This window comes from Natrix helvetica (genome assembly GCF_964273705.1).
Source record: "Natrix helvetica genome assembly, chromosome: 2".
Lineage (NCBI taxonomy): Eukaryota > Metazoa > Chordata > Lepidosauria > Squamata > Natricidae > Natrix > Natrix helvetica.
This window is the reverse complement of record NC_138552.1, coordinates 260115161-260139321: the sequence shown is the minus strand read 5'-3', so window position 1 is coordinate 260139321 and position 24161 is coordinate 260115161. Positions and strand designations below refer to the sequence as shown.

The 24161-nt window shown below is 37.5% G+C and overlaps 1 protein-coding gene across 3 annotated transcripts; it reads left to right on the top strand.

The window, feature by feature from the left end:
- The first annotated feature begins 140 nt into the window (after window positions 1–140).
- Window positions 141–21969, top strand: CLHC1 (clathrin heavy chain linker domain containing 1). 3 transcript variants are annotated; one of them, XM_081943102.1, is made up of 12 exons: window positions 141–324; window positions 1545–1815; window positions 6054–6241; window positions 8570–8703; window positions 9182–9383; window positions 11026–11144; window positions 15408–15495; window positions 16595–16701; window positions 17129–17303; window positions 18584–18786; window positions 20083–20262; window positions 20824–21969. In XM_081943102.1, the coding sequence occupies exons 2-12, from the start codon at window positions 1633–1635 to the stop codon at window positions 21018–21020; spliced, it is 1776 nt and encodes a 591-aa protein (XP_081799228.1). In that variant the 5' UTR covers window positions 141–324; window positions 1545–1632; the 3' UTR covers window positions 21021–21969. The 3 variants fall into 3 exon arrangements, with proteins under 3 accessions (XP_081799228.1, XP_081799229.1, XP_081799230.1); XM_081943103.1 differs by lacking the exon at window positions 141–324 and adding an exon at window positions 337–504; XM_081943104.1 differs by lacking the exon at window positions 141–324 and adding an exon at window positions 337–574.
- Window positions 21970–24161: the final 2192 nt, after the last annotated feature.

Below are 24161 nucleotides of genomic sequence, written 5' to 3'. Positions count from 1 at the left end.
CCATGTGTCGCCACACGGCAGGACTACAATCTCCAAGACTCCTTTCCTTTCGTAATTATTGAAAAGCATGATGGGAGTAGTAGTTTTGGTTAAACGGCGGCGCCTAGTGGAGAAAGTCTACGTCCGGATAAGTCGCGGAAGAATCATCAGGATTCTAAATCGAATTTTAAGTAGACCGGAAGTGGGAGAAAGGAAGTGTGGAGGAAAACTACACTTCCCACCAGTCCCTCGAAGGCCGCTAGTTTTCCCTCCCTTCCTGATTAACAGTTCCGCCTTGTTGTTACCAACAGTTGGCTACTGGGAGAGTTTAGTTGGATGAAAGAGGTGGGCCTTCCTTGGCAGCATCGGGAGAGAAACGAATAGGCCGCTTTCTTAACGGCCTCTCGTCAGAGCGAGAAAAAGAGTTGATGACCTCCCGTTGAGATAGTTCCCTTAGAGCCCACAGGCTGCTAGGAAAAGACAGACGGAGCCCTTAATTGTGATGCTGAAGCTCTACAGACATAAGTATTATTAGTCAAAAATGGTGTTAAAGAAATGTTTCCAAAGGAGGGTCTAAAATGTTAAACGATGTATAGTGAGTAAAATAGATACATTGATTCCAGACTGTCCTCTAAGAGTTTTTTTTAAAATATTTCCATTTAGTTTCTAAACAACAGAATATATATTAAGAATAAAGCATAAATATATTAAATTATTAAAACAATACACTTTAAAAAACTGATAAATACGGTTCACATTACCAATAACAAAAATTGCCAATAATATAGTATAAATGAAACTTTCACTTTTCCACATATCAAAATACGGTTATTTATATTCATTCTTACAATTCAGTTTTTAAAGAAGAAAATCGTTTGAATTTTTTAAACTTATGATATTGGTAGGTAGTCGTACTGCCTGTTTTCCCGTCAATACAATGCCAGTCCAAAGACTAAGAATTGACCACAAAATATTTGGCGGTGATTTTGTATCTGTTCACTTATGTGACCTTTGTGTGCTACTGGTAAATGCCAAGTCTCTCTGAAATGAGATTGCATCCAGTCATGAGTCAGTGGTGGATGAATACACAGATCTGGTGTGCATTACTGAGACCTAGCTAGGCAAAGGTCATGATGCTATTATCAAAAATCTCCCCAGCCTAGGTTCTACATTATATTTTACATTAACCTTGAGGGGAGCTGGGGACCTACATTATGTCCTATATTAACCTTAAATAAAATTTAAAAGTCCTTTCAGGTTTGTAAGATTCAGGCTTGGAAATATTTTGTTTCTAACTTATGGTTCAGTTTGTTAGTCAGCAATCCATACTTACCTGATAATATATTATCATTTAATTCAACAAGAGGTGTTTGAGATCTGCAAAATCTTGCTATTACGCACAACCTCTACCTCCATATTGAATTTCATATGGCACTAGGGGTACTGCAGCTTGATTTACTTTATGGTCCTTAGTTTACCTGGGAATAAGCCATGTAGAATGCATCCTTAAATCGATGTGTTAGAGGGAATTTTCATTTCTTTTATTGATGTGGCATTATTTTTAGGTTTTGACTGAAGCATGTCTTCTGATGAAAGTAAGGACCTGATACCTTAGTTGCTATCGGCAATGGAAATTTAGATGTCTTCTGCACCATGAAATCAGCCAGTGTTGGAGCAAATAAACGTTCAGTACTTCCTCCCATCATCCCAGAGACTGAGAAAGAATTTCTGGAGAGCATTCAGAATTATATCATTTCAGAAATTGAAAAAGTGGGCTGTACTGAGCAAGGACCAGCAGAGGATTATTACATAATATACAGAAATGTGTTTGAAATGGTAACTAAACTCTTTTAAAGATATTCCAATTTTCATGATCAGCGAGTGTGATCTTTATGGCTTTGGTATATTGTCTGACTTATGCTGAAATCAGTACAATAATAATATCTAGCATGAACTAGTGAGGCAACTTCATTACTTACGACACTGAATCCTCTGCAGTCTGTTAATAGTAAGGCTGATTGATGTTTTTCAGTTGTAGAATGTTCTTAATGTTTTTTTAATTGTGTACCACCCACAATCATATTTTGTTAAATGATCAGCTATATAAATATAAATAAAATTGTTTAATAATAATAATTGATTAAATCATAATAACAATAATGTTGATGTAAGATGACCAAGTTGAGGTGAGAGGTTACAGACTTCACCCAGCACATGAATTTACAGCCTTCTATCTCACGCTGAGTGATCTTTTCTCTATGTATGGCAGCCTCAGAGACCACCAGGTGTACTATAGGTACTAGACCACAATACCAGTATGTTACTCTGAGAAACAAGTTCTTAAGCAAGGCATCTGGATTTGCTGGCTATTCTACACAGCCTAATATCTTAGTTTGATAAATATACTTATGAAAGAGGCTTTTGGCAAACTGGCCATTTTAAAGATTTTGTTTTTCCACTAATGCATGAGAAGAAGGGGGTTATATTATTTGTTTCCCCTAAACTTTTTTTAAAAGCCCATTAACTATGGTTGGAAAAACAACAAGAATTAAATTATTTCAGATTTAGTCAGATCAGCCCTTAAGCTGGTACTACTTTTCTGGGGTGTGTACATTATCTGGAGGTTCTTAACAGATTTAACAGAGTTGGAAGGGACTTCCTAGGTCATCCAGTCCAACTCCACCCCCAGCCAAGCAGGACGCTGTTCTGCTGGACACTGTGGTGTGGCTCAAACAGGATCATAGGCAGTGGTGAAATGTAAATTTTTTTGCCACTGGTTCTCTTGGTGTGGCTTGGTGAGGGACGTCATGTGACTGGGTGGGCATGGCCAACTTTTTTTAATTTTTAAAGCATTTTTTACTACCTATTCATTTCAAAGGGTAGTAAAAATGCTTTAAGAAGTGGGGTGAAAAGGTTCAGGTGCCGTGCAATCATCTGATCCAATTATCTGCGGGATCGCATCCTACCCCAGACATCCCTGCGACCAATTCGCTCTCACAGAGAGGGACTCCTCCGGGTGCCGTCCGCCAAACAATGCCACCGGGCGACGCCCAGGAGTAGGGCCTTCTCTGTGATGGGCCCGACCCTCTGGAACGACCTCCCCCCTGACATTAGAATCATTACTGATCTCAAGACCCACCTGTTCCAATTAGCAGGCCTGGCCCAATCACAATTATGATCTAATCCCTTGACTCTCCTGGCCGGTTATTTTAAATTTTGGGGTATTTTAATTTGGTTTTAAGCACTAATTAATTTTTGCACTATTGTACAGACTTGTGTTTAATTTGTTTTTATGGGATTTTGTAATTGTTGTATATAATGTTTTTTATTCTGTCTGTACACCGCCCCGAGTCCCCTTGGGGAGAGGGAGCGGTTGACAAATCCAATAAAATAAATAAATAAATAAATAAATAATAAATAAATAAATAAATAAAACAATACAATAATAATACAATAGTAGAGTTAGAAGGGACCTTGGAGGTCTTCTAGTCCAACCCCCTGCCTAGGCAGGAAACCCTATACCGTTCCAGACAAATGGCTATCCAACATCTTCTTAAAGACTTCCAGTGTTGGGGCATTCACAACTTCTGGAGGCAAGCTGTTCCACTGATTAATTGTTCTAACTGTCAGGAAGTTTCTCCTCAGTTCTAAGTTGCTTCTCTCCTTGATTAGTTTCCACCCATTGCTTCTTGTTCTGTCCTCAGGTGCCTTGGAGAATAGCTTGACTCCCTCTTCTTTGTGCAAACCCCTGAGATATTGGAACACTGCTATCATGTCTCCCCTAGTCCTTCTTTCTCTTAAGCTAGACATACCTAGTTCCTGCAACCGTTCTTCATATGTTTTAGTCTCCAGTCCCCTAATCATCTTTGTTGCTCTTCTCTGCACTCTTTCTAGAGTCTCCACATCTTTTTTACATCGTGGTGACCAGAACTGAATGCAGTATTCCAAGTGTGGCCTTACCAAGGCATTATAAAGTGGTATTAACACTTCACGTGATCTTGATTCTATCCCTCTATTGATGCAGCCTAGAACTGTGTTGGCTTTTTTGGCAGCTGCTGCACACTGCTGGCTCATATTTAAATGATTGTCCACTAGAACTCCAAGATCCCTCTCACAGTTACTACTATTGAGCATGGTACCACCTATACTGTACCTGTGCATTCCGTTTTTGTTGCCTAATGTAGAACCTTACTCTTTTCACCATTGAATTTCATTTTATTAGATAGTGCCCAATGTTCAAGTTTGTCAAGATCCTTCTGTATCTTAAGCCTATCTTCTGGAGTGTTGGCTATTCCTGCCAGCTTGGTGTCATCTGCAAATTTGATGAGTTCCCCATTTATTCCCTCATCCAAATCATTGATGAAGATGTTGAAGAGTACTGGGCCTAAAACAGAGCCTTGGGGTACTCCACTGCATACTTCCCTCCATGTAGATGCAGTTCCATTGAGGACTACACGTTGAGTGCGGTTGGTCAGCCAGTTACGAATCCATCTGGTGGTGATGCTGTCTAACCCACATTCTTCTACTTTATCTAGTAGTAGGTTATGGTCTACCTTATCAAAAGCCTTACTGAAGTCCAAGTAAACTATATCGACGGCATTCCTCTGGTCCACTAATTTTGTCACATTATCAAAGAATGCAATAAGATTAGTCTGTCATGATCTGTTTTTGACAAATCCATGTTGACTTTTGGCTATTACTTTGTTTGCTTCTAGGTGTTCGCAAATTCGTTGCTTGATTATTTTTTCCAGAATCTTTCCTGGTATTGAGGTCAGGCTGATAGGTCTGTAGTTTCCTGGATCTATTTTTGATGGGAACCACATCAGCTCTTTTCCAGTCCTCTGGTAGTTCCCCGGTGTTCCAGGATCTCTGAAAGATATAATTCAGTGGTTATGAGATCTCGTCTGCTAGTTTCTTCAGAACCCTGGGGTGTAATCCATCCGGTCCTGGTGATTTGAACTCATCTAGGGTAGACAGGTGCTCACTTACCATTTTCTTCCCTATTTCAATTTGTGTTCCTAATCTGATTTTTGTGGTGCTGCTTTTGACAGATTGGACTGTTTTATCCCTTTGTGTAAAGGCAGATGCAAAACATGAGTTAAATAATTCTGCTTTCTCCCTGTTGCTTGTCACCTTCTAAATAAATAAACAAATCATGGGACCCTTTTTTTTCACTTTTTAAAGTATTTTTTTACTACTGGTTTAGACAAATAGGTAGTAAAAATGCTTTTAAAAGTGTGTGTGTGGGGGGGAAGGTTCCTACAATCACACAGCACAGCTGATTGTTATGGAACCTTTTTTCCCCTCACTTTTTAAAGCATTTTTTTCCTGCCAGTTCCGGTGAATTGGCAGGAAAAAAATGCTTTAAAAAGTGGAAAAAAAGCTTCCGATGATCACATGGCTCACAGCTGATCTGTGTGAACGTCAGAAGCTGTTTTTTACTACAGGTTCGCTGAACCAATGACAATCGTCCCTACCGGTTTGTGCGAACCGGTAGCATTTCACCCCTGATCCTAGGCTGTATCGTTGTTGTATTTGCTATTTTGATCTCACTCACTTTGAGGACCAGCCTAGAAAAGTGTGGCATCCCCCCTAAAGATAGAAAATAAATACTGTAGGCCGGGACACACACTCCTTTTTCTTCAATCTCTCACCTAAAACAAATCTTGTCCTGCCTTCTGGCAGTATTGATATGTTCTTGACATTCTGGTTATTCCATCCTCTTCTATGATTTTTAAGATGTTTTGTGTGCTTTAAGAGGAGGCAAAGTGCTAATATAAGATAGCTTTACTATGAACTTTTTTGAAACTTTGAATTTAGAAGTATGCATGCAGTTTTTGAAGAATAAAAGGAAATATTAATTGCATTACTTTCCTGCTGATGGATTTTCCAGAAGTATCTAATTACCAATGATGGGGAACAGGATAGTATGTTAAAATTTTCTTTTGTTTGATTCAGAAAGAGTTTATTTTAAACTTGCAGTAAGGTCAGCTCTTTTTGTTATATCACTATTTATTTATTGTATCACTATTAAACAATTTTGACATTAATCAATTTCTGTGTTGTTAAAACAGATAATTGAGCATGTTAATGCATACAAAAGCATTTTGACCACAATCAAGCAAGAATATGATGCTTTTATAGAAGTAATAAAAAAGGGCCAGCATGATGCATTTTATCTTCATGGAAAATTTAAAACATTAGCCTGCGAATCTTCAACTTTAACATATTGTAAGAAAAGAATAACTCAGCTGGAAGAAAAGTAAGAACCTCTTTCACTCTTTTGCAGGGGTGGGGTGTTCAGGGCACAATTTTGAACTAGTCTCTCATAAAGTGACATGATGTGATTTGAAATTGCTAATACTATATGGTGTTTTTTCATTTTTAAAAAAGTGTTTGTGTCTTATGCCTTTGTAAATGCTTACAGAATGAATATTCTCTCTAACAAAAGTTAGATTTACGAAAAGAAAGGCAAATAAGCAAGAAATGCTATTTTTATATGTCACAAATTCTGACACTACCGCAGATGACCAAGTAGAACTACATTGGAGTTTGGACGCTAGCAGATAATGATAGCTAGCAAATTTGACATGAAAGGGACGTATCTACAGCATATTAGTGTACCACAATATGCAGAATTTTTCCATGGCACCTTTGGTTGGGTAAAGTTAAGTGTTATACTCCATTGAATGATGATAATGGAAGAATCAGAGGTTGATTTGGGGGAAAACTGCAATAGTCTGAAAGATTGCAAATCAGGAGACTTCCTGTGAACATGGCCAATGGTTGACATGCCCAGAAAGGCTTCTTTCTCTGGATTGCCATTTTTTCCAATTTACTAACAGAAAAAAGAGGCATCTGTTTTATGTGACTCTTCTGGGTTAGGGAAAGTTCTAGAATCACTCCACAGGATCCTCTATACAGCAGTGCTTTGCCAGAAGCTTCAGGAACTGTGCTTCGGAGCAGCTGGTGAGCCATTCAGCTGGGGGTTGGGGCAGGACTGCAATCACCTCATTGTTAGAAAAGCAGCCATTTTGGAATTTATTTTTCAAATTGACAATAAGTCGTATCTTTCATTTCTTAATCAACATATGACATTATTATCTGTATTCACTAAAAGAGGCTCTCTTCAGTCACAGCGTGTCACCCCTTTTTGAAGCTCTGCAGCATTTTTGAGACTTCTTTATTAAATGACAAGGAAGAGGTTTGCTGGAGACAAGCTAAAATAAGGAAGCTGGAGTATTTTTTCTTTTTAATTCTGATGGAGAAACATAGAATAGAAAGCTGTTGTTTTATTTTATTATTTTTAAATAACCTGTAACCTGGATTGCTTTGTTGTGGGGGGCTGAAATTCCCAGATTTTTATGAATTCTGATTGGCAAGCAAGCAAGCAAACAATAAATATCCTTTGGCCACTAGAGGGAGCTATGATGGCCAAATGTGAGCATAATTTTAGGAAGGTTTTTTGAAAATTCTCTACAGAAAATTATTCATTTTATAGACTAACTAGCTGATAATCCGACATTGCCCAGGTATTTATTTATCCTAATATTGTATTAGACAGGAAAAGCCCTGATTTCGGCAACAAATAAATTAGTTACAAATGTTTTCCCTGTGCCCCCAGAAGCCATACATTTGTCCCCAAAAATAATCAATAACCTTGTTGAAAATGTCTGGACCAAATGTAATTTCTAATGTTGGATTTCCCCCCTTACCTAAGAGGTAGCCCCCTTGGGGAGTACTATGAAGCTATTATGGCAACTTCACTGCGCTGCACAGTAGAAGACATTTTATGGCAGTACGGTGGAAGCCATTTTAAGGCACAACAGGCTGTATCATAACAGAACATGCACAAGGTGTCTTACCCCCACAGTATTTGTTTCTAGAGAGTAAGTCATCTGTGTACCAAGTTTGGCTGAAATTGCTTGAGGAGTTCCAGAGTTATGCTGGAACACACACAGACACACACACACACACTTTTATATACAGAGATTAGGTTCTAAATATATAGATGATCTATAAAAAGAGCAAAAGATACAATTATGTGTAATCCAGGCGCTTGGCAACTGACTCATTAATTACCGCTGAAGTGTATCAGGGTCATATGATTATATTTTTTGACCTTCTGATAAGTAAAGTCAATGGGGAAGCCAGATTTACTAATTTAAGAACTGCAATGATTCACTTAACAATATATAAAGTAAGGTTGTAAAATGAGGCAAGATTCACTTAACTGTTTCACTTCATAACAGGAATTTTGGGCTCAATTCTGGTCATAAATCAAGGATTACTTGTACTAATCATCCCGATAGACTGCTAGTTAAGGAATTATGGAAGATGAACACAAACTATTCTTTCTTTTAACTGAAGGTTTACTTATTCCCCCCCCCCCCATCTTCCTTCATTTACTTTGTCCCCAAATTCCCAATGAAGTTACACAAAGCTAAATAACTTTCATTAATAGCATAATTTTTAAGGGAATACTTAAAACTTAAATATCTAAAAGGCATTTATAATTCTTCTCCAGTTATTGAAATTATATGCAATTGTCAATAGGTAATGTGTTATTTGAATTGTTTTTCTTTTTAAGAGTGAAAAGAATCGAGAAGAATTCTGAAAGAACTGAGAGCTTAATACAGAAACTAAAAAGTTTAAGGTTAACACTCTTATTAAAAGAAGATTTATCCCCAGTCAAGAAAGTTAATCCTGCTAAAAAAATTCCAGGTAAGATGGAGTTGTTTATAATTTTAAAAAATCAATTTTGTCTGACACCAGGAGCACTAACCAGCTTTTGTATTATACTGCAATGTTAATATCTAAGATTGTTTTGAATAATTATATGTTCTCCATTACATTCTAAATCTTAGCTGAGCCAAGATTGAAGGCCAAGCCTAAATGGACAGTTGGATGGTGCCCTTTCTATTTTTTTTAAACAGATGAGTACTGAGGATAAAATTGAAATTAACTATCACGTGCAATATATGAAAGAATAGAATTGAATCTGCCATGCAAAGTATGCATTCTACTTGAAAATTGTAGCTTTTTTTTAGTTATACTTTCCAAAAAAGCAGACCTCTCTGATGACTTTGAAGTTTGGCTAATAATAACAGAATGCTTTTTTGTTATAACAGAATGTGAACAGTTTGAAATTATAGTCTGTCAGTATGATCACTGATGGAAACTTTCCTCCTTTTTTCATTAGGTCTTAATTTGAAAGACTCTCTTGATGTAGATGTCCTTTCTAATCACTTAACTCATCTACAAAAAAGGTTTAAGGAATTGAAAGAAGACATGCTGACAAAATACATTCCCATAGAAAACATAGCCAATGTTGAAGGAGACATGAATCAAGCTCTTCAAAAGCGAAATGTAGCTGAAAAAAATAATGAAAGACTGAAGTTTTGGTATAAAGGTCCCTTTTGCAATATGCACTAACTTATTTGAAGTATTTTCTCTTTTCTTCATTTTTTGAATAGTGAGAATAGCTGTAATAACATTGCTCACTTTATTTTCATCAGATTAGAGCAGGGGTGTCAAACTAAAGGATCTGGCCTGCAGGGTGCTTGGATCTGGCCCGCAGGGCAGCCCTGGAAACAGTACAGGATCGGCCTGTGGTGCCTCTGCCAGCGAAAACAGCGCTCCGTTGTAGCTGGAAATGGTGCTTGCAAAGGCCGCGGGCAGCCCTTGTGAGTTCCGTTTTGGCTGGCAGAGGGTTTCAGGAAGCCGTTGAAGCTGAAAATGGAGCTCGGGAGCCCATTTTTGCTGGTAGAGTACTTGGGCCACCACAGGCACCCCTGACACAAGTGACATTGAGCTGGCCATGCCCACCCTGGCCATGCCTACCACAGGCCCCCGAGGTCAAACACAACCCCGATGCGGCCCTCAATGAAATCAAGTTTGACACCCCTGGATTAGAGCAATGACTTAGAATAGATCCTAGAATTGTAATTTCTAAAATTGTATGTTCTGTCTTAGCAACTGTGGTTAGATAAGCACCAACAGAAAACTCAACAAACCTCAACTGAAACATAGCAGCCATTAATAGGTTTAATGGGGGAAATCAATGCATCAAAGACATATTAATTCCAGACATTTGGTTCAGAATGTTAGGTAGCTCTGCTGCTATTACTGTATTTCTCTATGTATTTCTCTAAAATGGAGTTATTATTTTTTCCATGATGCCAGGAGTTCTTTGCCATCCAAAGTGACCGTTGTGAGAAGGGTGGTCAAATAAATAAATATTTTGCATATGTAAAGCTCAGTTCCTGGAATTCCTAGTACTATTAAATGGCATAATAACAATTTACAGTAATAGATTATTATGAAACAACCAGTTGAAGTGTATTGGCAACACACAATACAGTACAAAATATTCCCACATGAAATCTGAGAAAGCCAGTCACTCAGAATAACTAGTATTCAATTAATAGATCTATGATATGATGTAATATTAATAACTTTGATAATTAAAAATAAATTTAATTACTATGTATAGGGTAAGAGCTTATTCATGTATTATATCATGATTGTATGGTCCATAAAATATCAGAAAAGCCTGCTGAATCAGGCCAATGCCCAGTATTTTTTTTTTCACAGTTGACAATTAAATTCTTTTGAATGTTTGCAAAGAGAAAACAGAAAGAAAAACAATATTTTTTCCACCATTGTTCTTTTTAACTAAATGTGGAGCTAAAGTTAAGATTGTGGATGAACCCACTTAATCAAATAGACGCAAATACAGTCTAGCAAGGGACTTTATCATAATATGCATATGAAACCTATTTTTAGCATTGAGATTTGCCAGTATAGGAAATGCTTTAATTCAGTTAATACTATTTGCAATCATGATTGTAGTGTAGTTTATGTATGTGTATATTACATGCCACTGACAAATTAAGACATTGGAGAAATTCTTTTTCTCAGAAAGTTTTGTCCTGTGTTTTGATACAAGGGAATAAAATAATGTGGTACAGAAAACCCTGGAGAATTCAAACTACAGTTGATTCTGACATAGTCACATTTTAACCAATATTCTGATTTTTATAGTTATTATCGGCTAACTCTGTTTGCAAATGTGATCACTATCTGGGAGAATTCAGACAAGAGTATTGACACACTGCAGCACCTCATTCATCAAATGATAGAAAGTGAGAAACTTGCAAAAGGTAAAAACACATCAGACTTCATCTTTTTGCAAAAAATCAGAAAAAATACATGTTTCTGGTGGTGCATTAAGGTCAGTGTGTTTCTGTTATGCTGAAAAAACACTGTGCCATTTATTTACAGAAATAGGGCTTATATTGTTTTTACCATTGTTTCTTGGGATTTTTGATTTATACCTAAATTGTGGGAGAACTGCAATGGCTGCCAATAGGTTTCTGGATGCATTTTGTAGTGTGCTGATTGTAACCTATAAAACCGTTTATGGCATAGGTCCTTGTTATCTATGGGACTGTCCTTTCCTTTAAAAAGTCATTAAAATTTTAATAAACATAGTAAAAATTAATACAAACTAAATGAAAAGAAAAATCAAAATGCAGAAAAAAAGAAAAAAGTAATAGGAAAAGAAGACAAAGGCTAAAGAAGTTGCTTCCACTCTTAATTACACTGAATACACATAAGATACTAACTTTTCACTATCTCTTCAAATAAAAAAAACAACGCTCCTCATTGCCTTTTATCTATATGAAAACCAATATTTTCAATCTAGGTTCAGCAAAAAGCCCATTAGGCATTACTAGAAATATGAAATAGTTTATCCCTGGTTAAATAGTCCTTTATATTGTTTTTGCTCTGCGCAATCTGACCTTTAAATCCTTCCTAAAGATTTGATCTTTTATCACTTCTTTAGTTTCCCCAGCCTTTTTTTTTGTAAATTGCATAAAGAGGCATCATCCAGGATTTCTTGTCAGAGCTGCTCCAGATCCAGATCCTTTTCTTCCCATAAAGAGGCATAATCCAGACTTTCTTTTGTTGTAGCTGTTACATAACCAGATTCTTTTATTAGTTCATCTTTTGTATTCCCATTTTAGTAATTTTAATTTTGTTGTCTTTCATGTTTTCAAACTATAAGGTCTATTTCAGGTAGAGGGTTTTTTTAATTTATTTTTTCTTGCGTCCTCTAAACAGTTATCCATTAAAATCTGTATTCTTTCTGAGATAAATATTTATTAATAAATATTTCAGGCTGAATTTCAAAAAAACTGTAGCATAGGAAAAGTTTATACTTGGCTTAGCCATTTTAACTCCTTTCTCTCTGGTGCTTTAGTTCCCTCTAGTGTCCACTTGCAACTTTCATCAAACCTCAACTGTTAAAATGGGTTTGGTTCCATGCCAGTCATTCTTATATTATTTAATTATATATTTGGTTTTTGTAGGTTACATAACAAATAACCAATATACCACATCTCTGGTCTTCAAATCTGTTAAAAAAAATTTTAATCAAAATTTCTTTTTTCATGTTTTTTGGAATTTGTATATTGTTTTAAATGTTGAAAACTTTTTTTAAAATTCAAAGTGTAAAATTAAGCTTGTCATTTCAAAGGTCTCTAATATCCATAAAATAGTTAATTTGAACATTTCCAAAATGATTCATTTCTATTGTCTTTATGTCTGTATAAAAGGCCTTGCCACTGCTGAGTGTAAAGATGTCTTCTCCCTTGGCTCCTAGCACTCAACTCAAACTGTTTTATGGTCTCCTTGCAAGGAGCTGTCATTCAGAGCATAAGTGGGTAATCTCTCAATGTCATGAAGGACTGGTGTACTCACTGGTCTTTTATTTTACACAATGGTCATCGTCTCAGCTTGTCTGCAGCGACATATTTAATCAGTCAGAGCACATTTAAAGCCTGCAACTGTTTTTTCCAATTAGGAACTGCCCACCCCGTGCATTCTGACTAAGAAGATTTGCTTCTGGTTCCCTCTCTTCAAGAAGTCAAAGGGAAGTGAGAATAGACGCAGGCCTTTCTCTGGGACCTCTCCAGCTAAGATTGGTTCTTGCCCATTTACTTTGCAGGATGCAAGATCAGGCATGAAATCCTCTTATCTTCGCTATCGGTTCAGAACCGAGAGTGTGCGGGCATGGCGCTTCTGCGCATGCGCAGAACCTTCTGTGCATGCGCAGAGCATCCGTGATGACATCTGAGCAGGTGGGTGGAGCCTCCCACCACCGCCACTACCGGTTCGCCTGAACCGGGGTGGACTAGCAGAATACCCCCTCTGGTGAAGATCATCTTTTCCACCAAGCTTTTGAAATGAAAGTCGCTATATCATCAGTGGCTATATTATATCATTCAGTGCTTACATTTTATGATGTGGACTTACATTAACTTTCTTGATGTTATGTTTCACAATTTGTTTATATATATATGGATGTCTTAGTCTATAAGAAATCCAATGGATCCCTAGGACACACCATCTACCAGAAGAAAACACACACAAACCGCTATTTGCACGCACTCTCACACCACCACCCAGCACAGATCAACTCTGTAGCCAAGACACTCATCTCCAGAACAAAATGCTTAGCAGACGAACAACACCTCAAAACCGAACTACACACTCTCACCAACGTACTAACATCCAACGGATTCCAAAGAAACAATATCACTAACCTAATCCAAAAAGAAAACCCCACTAAAATCCAAGACAGTGAACAAGAAAACGGCAAAGCCCTCCTCCCATACATAAAAGGCACCACAGACAGAATCAGCAAGATCCTCCACAAACACAACATCAAGACAGCATTCTACACAAACCGAAAAATATCCACCATCCTAAGAAACCCCAAAGACAAAATAGAGTTAGAAAATCAAGGAGTATATGAAATCCCATGCACCACCTGCCCCACCACATACATCGGACAAACCAACAGAAGAATAAAGGCACGCATTGAAGAACACAAAAACTCAGTCAGAAAGGAGGAACTAACTTCTTCCCTGGTCCAACACCTCAAAGCCACAGGACATGATATAGACTTTAAAAAGACCAGAACTATTGCCAAAATTGAACACTTTAACAACAGAATAATCAGAGAAGCTATTGAGATAGAAAAACGACCACACAGCATGAATAAACGAGATGATACCTCCCGCCTACCAGCCATTTGGAAACCCGCCCTCACTGACAAACGAGTCCCTAACACAAAGAAAGATACCAGACCCACACTCACGAAAACCACACAGGATGTCACTATCACACATCCACGCCAAAAGCAAGCCCAAACCCACACCGATAATGACCACAAACCAGAAGCCGGACCACAAACCAGAAGCCAGACCACAGCTGCATTATTAGCCACTTTAAACCCCTCCGATCCATACATTAAGCAAACTGATGCCCACCACGGAGATGTGGCACGACCACAAACGCGAAGCCAAACAACAGTAAAGCAGCTCACCAGCTCAAATCCCTCTGCAACTCAGACTAACACAAGCACAACCAGGCCCCCACCCAAACAGAACACGCCCCCATCCAATCAGAGCACAGCCAAATTCCCATCCAATAAGAGCACAGCCAAGCCCCCTACCAATCAGAATACACCTCCACCCAATCAGAATGCAGCCAAGCTCCCACCCAATCAGCACAAACCCCCACTGGCAGTTAAAAGGAGGAACCGGCTGAGATCTCACATTGCTCCTGGAAGCACCAAGCCGGAAGCACCAAGCCAGAAGCACCAGCCTGAAGATGATGAATGAGACTTCATCGAAACGTCGTGAAGATACTTCCAATTCTACGCGGGAGAAAACCCGAACAACCAAAGACCACACAGCATGATATATATATGCTGGTTTTGTTGTATTCGGGTCTTTTCCCGTGTAAGGTTGAGATTGTCAATCTCCCATTTGAAGTTCTGATGGACCTACCTGGGGTTACTTACAAGCCAGATTCAAAATTCCTATGGTCCCTATCCACGCAGTCACAGGACCACACTTAGGGCACTCTATAGCTGGATTGCATTTATGGTCATTTGCATTGTCCTGCAGTCACATGATGGTTTTGCCAAAATGTGGCAATTATTTCTGGTTTTTGCAAAAAAAAGGCCCCATAGAGAAGCATTGGCTTGCTTAACAACCATGGTCTTTGCATAATGATCTCCATAGAAAAGGCTATAAAATTAGGTTGGTCATGTAACTGACCCACTTTATAATCGTCATGACTTACAACCAGAATGGTTAGACGCTATTATGATCATAAACTGACGTACATGTATCCTGCTTCTTCCTTATCTTTGATTTAACAGCAGGGTAAGGAGAGCTCCAGAGGCTACAGCAAGCCTTTTGAAATGTAAGCCACAGTTTGAAATAGTGAAAGAAAGTATGTTTCTACTGCAAATGTGTCCCTTGCAGTTCTTGATTTGGTTAAAATGTATTCTTTGTTTTCTAAGTGTGTAAAATATTAACCTCTTGCGGATGGATCTGACTTTTCAGGTTCAATTGCTTCTAGTGTCTCAAGTGTATTTGAACGTGATCCTGCTAAAAGCAAAGAGGCAGAAGATCTGATTGAATATATTGAAAGGTATGTCTTCTGATCTTGTCTCTTTATTTAGGCAATGAATGAAATTGTTTAGTACATCGAGTACACAAACTCCCAGTTCGAAAATGATGTGAAAAATGCTTTACACAAATGCAACACTTCTTGGTTCTTCACTAAAATAACTATAGAATCTTGAAAGAAGCAGTGATTTAAAAATTGCTTCAGTAGTCATTCTTGCAGCAGCCACATTTTTGTAAGAAGTCTGAAAAGTGGCAGTCTACTTTACTGTAGAGCGAAGAGTTGTCGTACTCCCTCGAAGTGTGAAGCATTTCTTCAAATCATCTTTGAAGCACACTTGGTTGTAATATCATCACATCCCCTTTGTCATAACACATTGGATCCACTCCACAAGAGCACAGTGCACTGTAGTGAGTAACAGGAAGTGAAAACAGAAATACAGACTTTTCATGAGACCTGCAGCATAGAGGCTAAGTAGGAAGATGATATCTTGCCCAGGCAAAAAATGTCAGTGAAAAGTATTGTTTTGTTCTCGGCAAAACAAAACAGAAGAGAAGATTTGGAGCAAAGACTTTCAGACCATACCCCTTTATTCAGCCAATGCAGAATATAACTGCTGCTCCTTTTGCTCTTAATAATGAAGAAAAATTATTTGGGAAAGCATTAGATATTCATACAGTATTGGATAGAATAACAAGAAGATATATGCTACTATCCTAGAGTTCTGCTATTTATAGTTGGACTGACAAGAGGACAAAATCAGGGATTGGTATCACTAGTGAAAACTTACCTAGGCAGATAGAGACCAAGATGATAAGAAGCTAGAGATAGTTTGGACAAGGATTTATTCTGGAAAAAGAGAACTTGAAAAAGTAATGAAACCTGAAGGGTGATTCATCTGTTCCAATGGGGAAGTTTTCACAAAGTTGAAACATGTATTTTTAATTCCTTTCATTTCCCAATTTTTCACACAAGGGCTGAATATCAAGTGACCTTACACATTTAACTTCATTTAGACGGTCTTTCCTCTGTAGCTTTGTTAGCTATGGCTTTGCCAGTAATAAAGGCGTTTTTGCATCCATTTTCTATCACTTATAATGTTATATTCTTTGACTTGTGCTAGGTTCAATGAACTGTTTTCCCGTTGTCAGTATGAGGCTGCAGCAACATATGCAGCAAACTGTCCTAGAGGAATCCTACGCAATGAAGAAACCTTGGAGAAATTTAGGGGTATGAACCATGAGATGCAATCTTCCTCTTTTGTATATAGTCTTGAATATCAGTAAACCATAGTCAAAAGTATGAATATTTTTTGACAATTCTCTGGCTTTGTGATTTAAGGGAACTGGAGGCATATATTTAATTAGTTTCTATTAATGTGATTGCTACCATAATGAATGTGAATTAATTGCAATTGATAGCCAAAAAGTATTTTTAATCATTCCACACATGTTTCCTAGTTTCACACCTTTCTATGGTTCTTTATAAAACTTTTCAAATGATGTTAAATAGAGAAATATATGCTCATTTTCTTAATTTATAGTATTCTGAGTTCAAATCCTCCTTAGATAGAAGGTCTGAGCTTGAGAAAAATTGCTGACATAGAAAACAAACTGCAACAAGCAATTGTTTTAAAAATATTGCTTTTCCCCTTCAGCTGTTGGTCATGTTAAAGGGAAGATCCTCCCTCTGCTTTTGTATTGTGATGCACTTATAACTACAACCATTGCTATTAAGAAGGATCTTCCTGCAAAGTTGACAGTTGAAGCCATCAAATGTGCCTTAGCTGAGAAACGGTTAGACTTGGTGATGCATTGGATCACTTTGTTCAAGTAAGTGGTCATTCAGAATTCTGGCTCAGGAGCAGAAGATATACATTATGTACAAGTAGTCTATAGGTCATTCTGTGGGAATTCCAGGTAACTATGACAAATATTCAAGAATAGCAGGATCATGGGCATTGGCTGCCAGAATATTCACTTATAAACTAAATGACATATTTTCAGGAAAGCAGGTGCTGAAGAATACTATTATTTCTGATAAATCAATTATCAGTACATTCTAGACAACAATTCTTAAAGGATACCAGGCATTATTTTCAAACTGAATTAGCCCATCTCCATCAAACTCAATTCATGCGAGCTGAAGGCAGGGTAGAATAAGGAATCTTTCAGAAGGAGAGCAGGATATTTAAAGTTAGGAGAAACCAGCAAAAATAGAATATTTATTATATGCAAATTTTGCATAAAAATTATTATGGACAAAACCAGCTAGCCCAATGACAGTTTGTTTCAGAAAGGCTATAGGAGAAAGCGTCCAATTTAATAAGAGAATGAGGTTTATGGTTTACAGCTCATCTTCCATTTTTAAGATAATATCTGAAGTGGAACTTGAACAGGGTCCATCTCCAGAAGTTTCTGGACACAACAGCCAACCTGTAGCTCAGTCTCAAATTCCAGTTGCAGTTGAAATCCCTGAAAAGCATAGAGAATCCAGGGTTGGTTTAAGAAGTAAAAAATAATAATAATCACCTGAATGGGAAAGAGGTATCACCTTTCAGGCAAATCTATTGGGGCTCATGATTCCCTCTGCAACATCTACCAAGCCTATAAATGCACTCCAATGAGGTTTATGAAATTAGGGATCGCTATAAGGCATGGTGGCACTTCTCTCATTTTTATTCCTGATGAATATTTTCTGGTGCATATTCTGATCTTGCTCTTGATATGGACTAAGATATGGTCTTAAAAGACAGTAGAGACTTTTAAGGTGTAGAAAGGTGGGCTTTGGTAAAGTATACCCTATTTTCCAAAAGGAGAAATGTATGAGAACAAAAAATTGGGTTGTGAATTCGTCAAATGTGCTTGTTTTCTTTTCCCCATAACTTTTTCTGTTATTTATCCTAACTCTTTGCTTTTATGTTATCCTTTAAAAGAATAAGATATTATTATTATTATTATTATTATTATTATTATTATTATTATTATTATTATTATTATTATTATTATTATTATTATTATCATCATCATCATCATCATTATTCCACTTTTCTTTACAATGTCCAGAATTCGTATATTATCTAACGATGTTTTGTTTGCTTTGTTTCTCCCAGATTGGAATTCTCTGAGGCTGCCGGTGATGCAATCTTTAAGTATGCAGATGTGGATACGCACAACAGGTCCCAGTGTCTAGCTTTGGCTCAAATTGCATACAGTGCGTGTGGGGCACACAAAAAAGCTGTTTTATGCTTGTGCAAACAGGGCCAGATTTATGGAGCCATGGATTATCTACATCATTTCAAACTTCTTTCCACAGGTACATTTCAGAGCTACATTGTATTTATGTCTCTCTTTTAAATTATATCTGATAGTGTTATAATGATGTTCGGGTGGCTTTCAGTGCTATCAGGATGTATGCATGTGTTTGCCTATAGCAGTGTTTTTCAACCTTGGCAACTTGAAGATGTCCGGACTTCAACTCCCAGAATTCCCCAGCCAGCATTTGCTGGCTGGGGAATTCTGGGAGTTGAAGTCCGGACATCTTCAAGTTGCCAAGGTTGAAAAACACTGGCCTATAGTATGTGTATGTGAGAAAAGGATGGAATGAATAAATCTAATTCGATGTAAATGTTTTGCAAATGTGAGTGTGTGTATGTTTCTGTTCTTCCCCTGGGGGGAAAACAGAAATTTGGCCCCATTCAATTAAGGACAACATTTTCTCCTCAAACAATCCACTGAACTTTGAATAAGTTGAGCAGATATGAAATGGCTACTATGGTTTTTAATATATGACCATTTTCTCTCCAGCAAATTTTAGCATACTTGTAACATCCCCAGCCATCTTTAAAAATGATATAATGTCTTCTTTCCATGTATTTATTCTGCCGGAATTCATTTTTGAAGAAGAAACATTTTATTGCAGGTCCACCTTATCAAGACTGACAGTGTTAATGAACCGGTCCTCCAGGAGTTAGCTAATTGAATCAAGCATTTGTGTGCTGAACAAAGCACTGTATTTCTTGGTCATTGCCAAAGCAAGGTTGAGATCAAGGATGTCTGTGGCATTGCCAACACCAACCAGTGCTATCAAAGTTCTACCTGTTTTTACATGCATGTCGTACACAACAAAAAGCAGTGGGACATTTATCGCCCCGAGTCCTTCGGGAGAGGGTGCGGCTAAGAAATAAATATTTATTATTATTATTATTATTATTATTATTATTATTATTATTATTATTATTATTATTATTATTATTATTATTATTATTATTATTATTATTATTATCATCATCTAATCATGCCTTTGATGTTGATATTGTTCACATACAAACATACATGACAGAGGCCACAGTTGAGAGACAGAAAATGCTGTTTATTTCATTGTTTTTTTAATCTTTGCTTTAAATGATTAACAAATGAAAAAGAGCTCTGAGGTTATATATCTAAAAATGCAATAATTCCATACAGTATTGAGTTTTCAAAGGTGGTACACTTCTGCTCATTTTATGCTGGAAAGTAAAAATGACAGACACGCTTTTCGAGCTGGAAATATAAAAATATCTGATCTTTTTTTTGTTTTTTGTTTTCTAACCTCTGTGCTGTTTGATTTCAGAGGATTATATCTTTCTACTGAAGCACTGTCCTCGTATAGATTTCATCCGTTTCCTTACTCAAGAATGGGATGGGAAACCACCAATCATGTCCCTTGGGGAAACCATCCTTTCTCTCATTGGAACAGAACATCAAATACATGGCATACGCTTGTTGGAGGATATTACCAAAAAGGGCAAAGGTAAATATAGCTTGACTTTTTCCAGTGGGAATGTGGCAACCCTAGAAGTGGACCAGGCTAAGAAACTTATTTTATTGTAACAGCTTTAGTAACAGAATCTTGCAAGTCTGAATGTGCTTCCCCATCCCTCCCTTTATCTTCATGTGAACTAGGAAGGGGCTTGTCTGAGATATTTTCTCAAGATATTTTCTTGACCTGAACTCAGTCCCGACTGTTGTCATGGTACCTCTTTTCCTCCTCCACTCAAGGCCATGCCCTATGACATCTATGCAATATAAATTTCTTTGCTTGTAATTATCTGACTAGATAAAGTGTAGGGGAGAGATTTTAATTACAAAATGGAGAGAGGAAAGGGTTAGATTCTCCTTAACTTCAATCATAATTCCAAAGTTGGACCTAGTTCCCCTTCAAATTAAAATTTATCTGCTTTAAACATTTTCTTGACAGTAACACCTGCTGAATGATCATACCAAAAAAGTATGCATTTTTAAAGCATTACTGATTCAGAGATGAGAACAACCAAATATTCTTTGTCTGTCTTCTTTCTCAACATATTTGTAGATACATTGGAACAGATTATTGTAAAAGATGCCTCCAATGTTGAAGTATGGAAGGAGATAGCTGAAACATGCCTCAGTGTCAAAAAGGAAAATTTATACAAACTTATCATCTCTATCCTTGCTGGCCTGGAAGGAGTGTTTGAAATTCAAGCAGATGATGCAGAGGATGCCAAATTAATGGAACACGTGTTCTTGTAATTTTTACACAAGGCACGTGGAGGAGCTCTTTGTCTTAGGAGTTGTTTATATTGGCTGCACAAATAACAACACAACTTCTTCGTGTTATTTCTGTTTTTAAAACATAATATATTTAATACCATGAATCTGATTTGATTGTGCTACAGTTGCTGCTCATGCTCGATCATTTGCCCTTGTTTTACTTTTAAAATGGGGTTGCTTTCTGAAGTAATTTAGCTATGTTTACACCAGATCACTTGTGAGTTTTCTTCCATTTTTCAGTAATTTGTTTTCTCCTATTTTTTCTTCCTATGGACAGGAAGTTGAATCAATTGTTGGAGACACAGTCTTTCATCTCCCAAGTAGTCACATTTGTTTAATTTTTTAAATCATGTTGCTCTTACGTGAATACATTTAGTGGCAAAATTAGAAATTATCTCTAATATACACATGGATAGGATACTCACAACTTAGCTACACAGTTATTCTTTCCATTCTATGAACTGGAATGAAACTGGAATAATTCCTGGTTTCTGTAATGGAATCAATATTTTTTGGATGGTTATGTAACTTTTGTAGTCTTTCCTGGCATGATTGTTGGATTATGAAAGGTATAGTCCCAATGTACCAGGTGGTGTTTAAGCCACTTAAATTCAGCATTAATTTATATTTAAGCTATAACTAAGTTATTTAGAAAGTCCATCCAATCGTGAAACATTTCGTTATACCACAGACTCTGGATTTCTAACAAATTAAGCAAGTTACTAAAATCATATTTCTAAAATGATTGTATTTGAAGATATATTTTCATCTTTATGTTCCTTCCTTTACAGCAAGCAGATCATTTCTTTCACCCCATAAACCTGCCACATAAGCAGGGAAAGGCCATAGCTTGAAGGTGATGTGAATTGGTTAATGAAGATTTTCTTGCACTCACATCCAATTATATTTCACAGGGATTTTGTGATAGAAACAAACCAAGAAAAAAAATACATGTTTATCAGTGTATCTACTGTTCACCATAATGCAGGGGTGTCCAAACTTGAGAACTTTAAGACTTGTGGACTTCAATTCCCAGAATTCTGGGAGTTGAAGTCCACAAGTCTTAAAGTTCTCAAGTTTGGACACCCCTGCCGTAATGTGTATTAAGTAGGTTGATACGGAACAGTTAAGAGTTAGACACGGATTTTGTGACAAAAGGCTGAGTATCAGCAATTATGGCAGCATGGTCCAACATTTACTTTTTTTTTCTACCCCTCCCCCTTTATTTCTTTTCAAAGATTTGGCCAGCAGAAGCCCAAATGTATGTTGTGAGATATGCTGTGCTATACTTGAATGTCTTTTTAGTTCCCAAGATTGCAGTACAAGCCAAGGACGTTCTCACTCTGGAAAGCTGTAACTCTGTAATCATATATGCAGTAATGATTCTTGGAGGAGGGCATTGAAGTTGTGTTTGTGTGTGGAGGGAGGGAGAGAGAATCTCAAGGCAAATTAAGTTCTTAATGGCAGTGGAAAATTAAAAAATTAAAAAAGCCACATCAAGCACAGATGGTCCCATAATTTGCTTCAAGATGCTGAATTTTGATCATAGTATGGGACCTCACCCAAATTCCAGATACTATAAATTGCCAGCTCTCTAGTTTACTGTATTGTCTCTAGACATCATGTTAACTTTAGGGAGCTTTGCTAAACACCACCCAGCCACAGATTCCCTGTTTCCTTGGCTCAGAAAATCACTGTTGGAATCCTGTGTCACCAGGAATTCACATATAATCCTGTTAATGAATTGAATAATAACTGGGTTTAAACTATATAGTTACAGACCCCTAATTTCTTAAAGGACCCTTTCTTAAGAAAATATAGCCTGGATCATTTATTTAAGAATATAACATACTATATGCATGATATACCGGTGTGTGTGTGTGTGTAGATAGATAGAGAGAGACATACAGTACATACATACATACACACACATACATGCTGGTCTTGTTGTATTTGGGCCTTTTCCCGTGTAAGATTGAGATTGTCTTGGCAACGTTTCAGCCATACCCTTACTGGGAATTGAACCTGGGATGTATTACATATTAGGAAAATGTGTTAGGCACTAAGCCACAGGCTCGCCTCGTTTGTCAGCTAAAAAAGGCAACATTAAAAAATGGCTTTCTGCCTGGATGGCTCCTGCGGTGAGCCGAAAGACAGAAAAGGGAAGCAGTATGCTCCCTCCCATATTTGGGCATACCAGGGGTTGTGACACAATACATACTTATTTCCCTGGCTTAGCTGATAAAGGAGGAGAGCCTGTGGCTTAGTGGCTAACACATCTGCCTGATATGTAATACAGCCCAAGTTCAATTCCCAGTAAGGGTATGGCTAGCTGATGAGAGCTAAATATCTTGAAATAGATTTATACTAGTCTCCCTTTATTTATTTATCAGCACAAATGTAACAAAGGCAACATTTAAAAAAATGGCTTTCTGCCTGGATGGCTCCTAGGGTGAGCCGAAAGACAGAAAAGGGAAGCAATATGCTCCCTCCCATATTTGGGCATACCAGGGGTTGTGTATACAATACATTCATACATACATGGCAAATAAACTTACCATATTTTTCAGAGTATAAGACGCACCAAGATTTTGAGAAGGTAAATAAAAAAAATTTGCACTCTGCAGAACTCCCAAACTCTCTGCACACCTCATTTTTTGTGAAAAATGGAACATGCAGAGAGTTTGAGAGGCCTCCAAAGTGCTCCTGAGGGCTGGAGGGGGGGCATAAACGAGCAAAAAACGGCCCGGTTTTTGCTTGTTTTTGCCCTCCCCAGCCCCCAGGAGCCCTTTGCAGGCCTCCCAAACTCTCTGCACGTCCATTTTTGTGAAGGGGGCAGGGTTTCGGGAGACCAAAAATGCTGTATTCAATGTATAAGACGCACCCAAATTTTCACCCTCTTTTCTGGGGGAAAAAGGTGTGTGTTATACTCCGAAAAATGCGGTAATATTTTCAAATGCTTTCTGTCATTTTGTAAAAATGCATGGCAGTGTTACAGCTTTGCATACACATAGCAAGAATGGTCCCTGCATATATGATTACAGAATTACAGCTTGTGAAGCAACTGTGTGGGAGTCTCCTTGGCTTGTGCTACTGGTTTATATACAAGGCACTGTAATC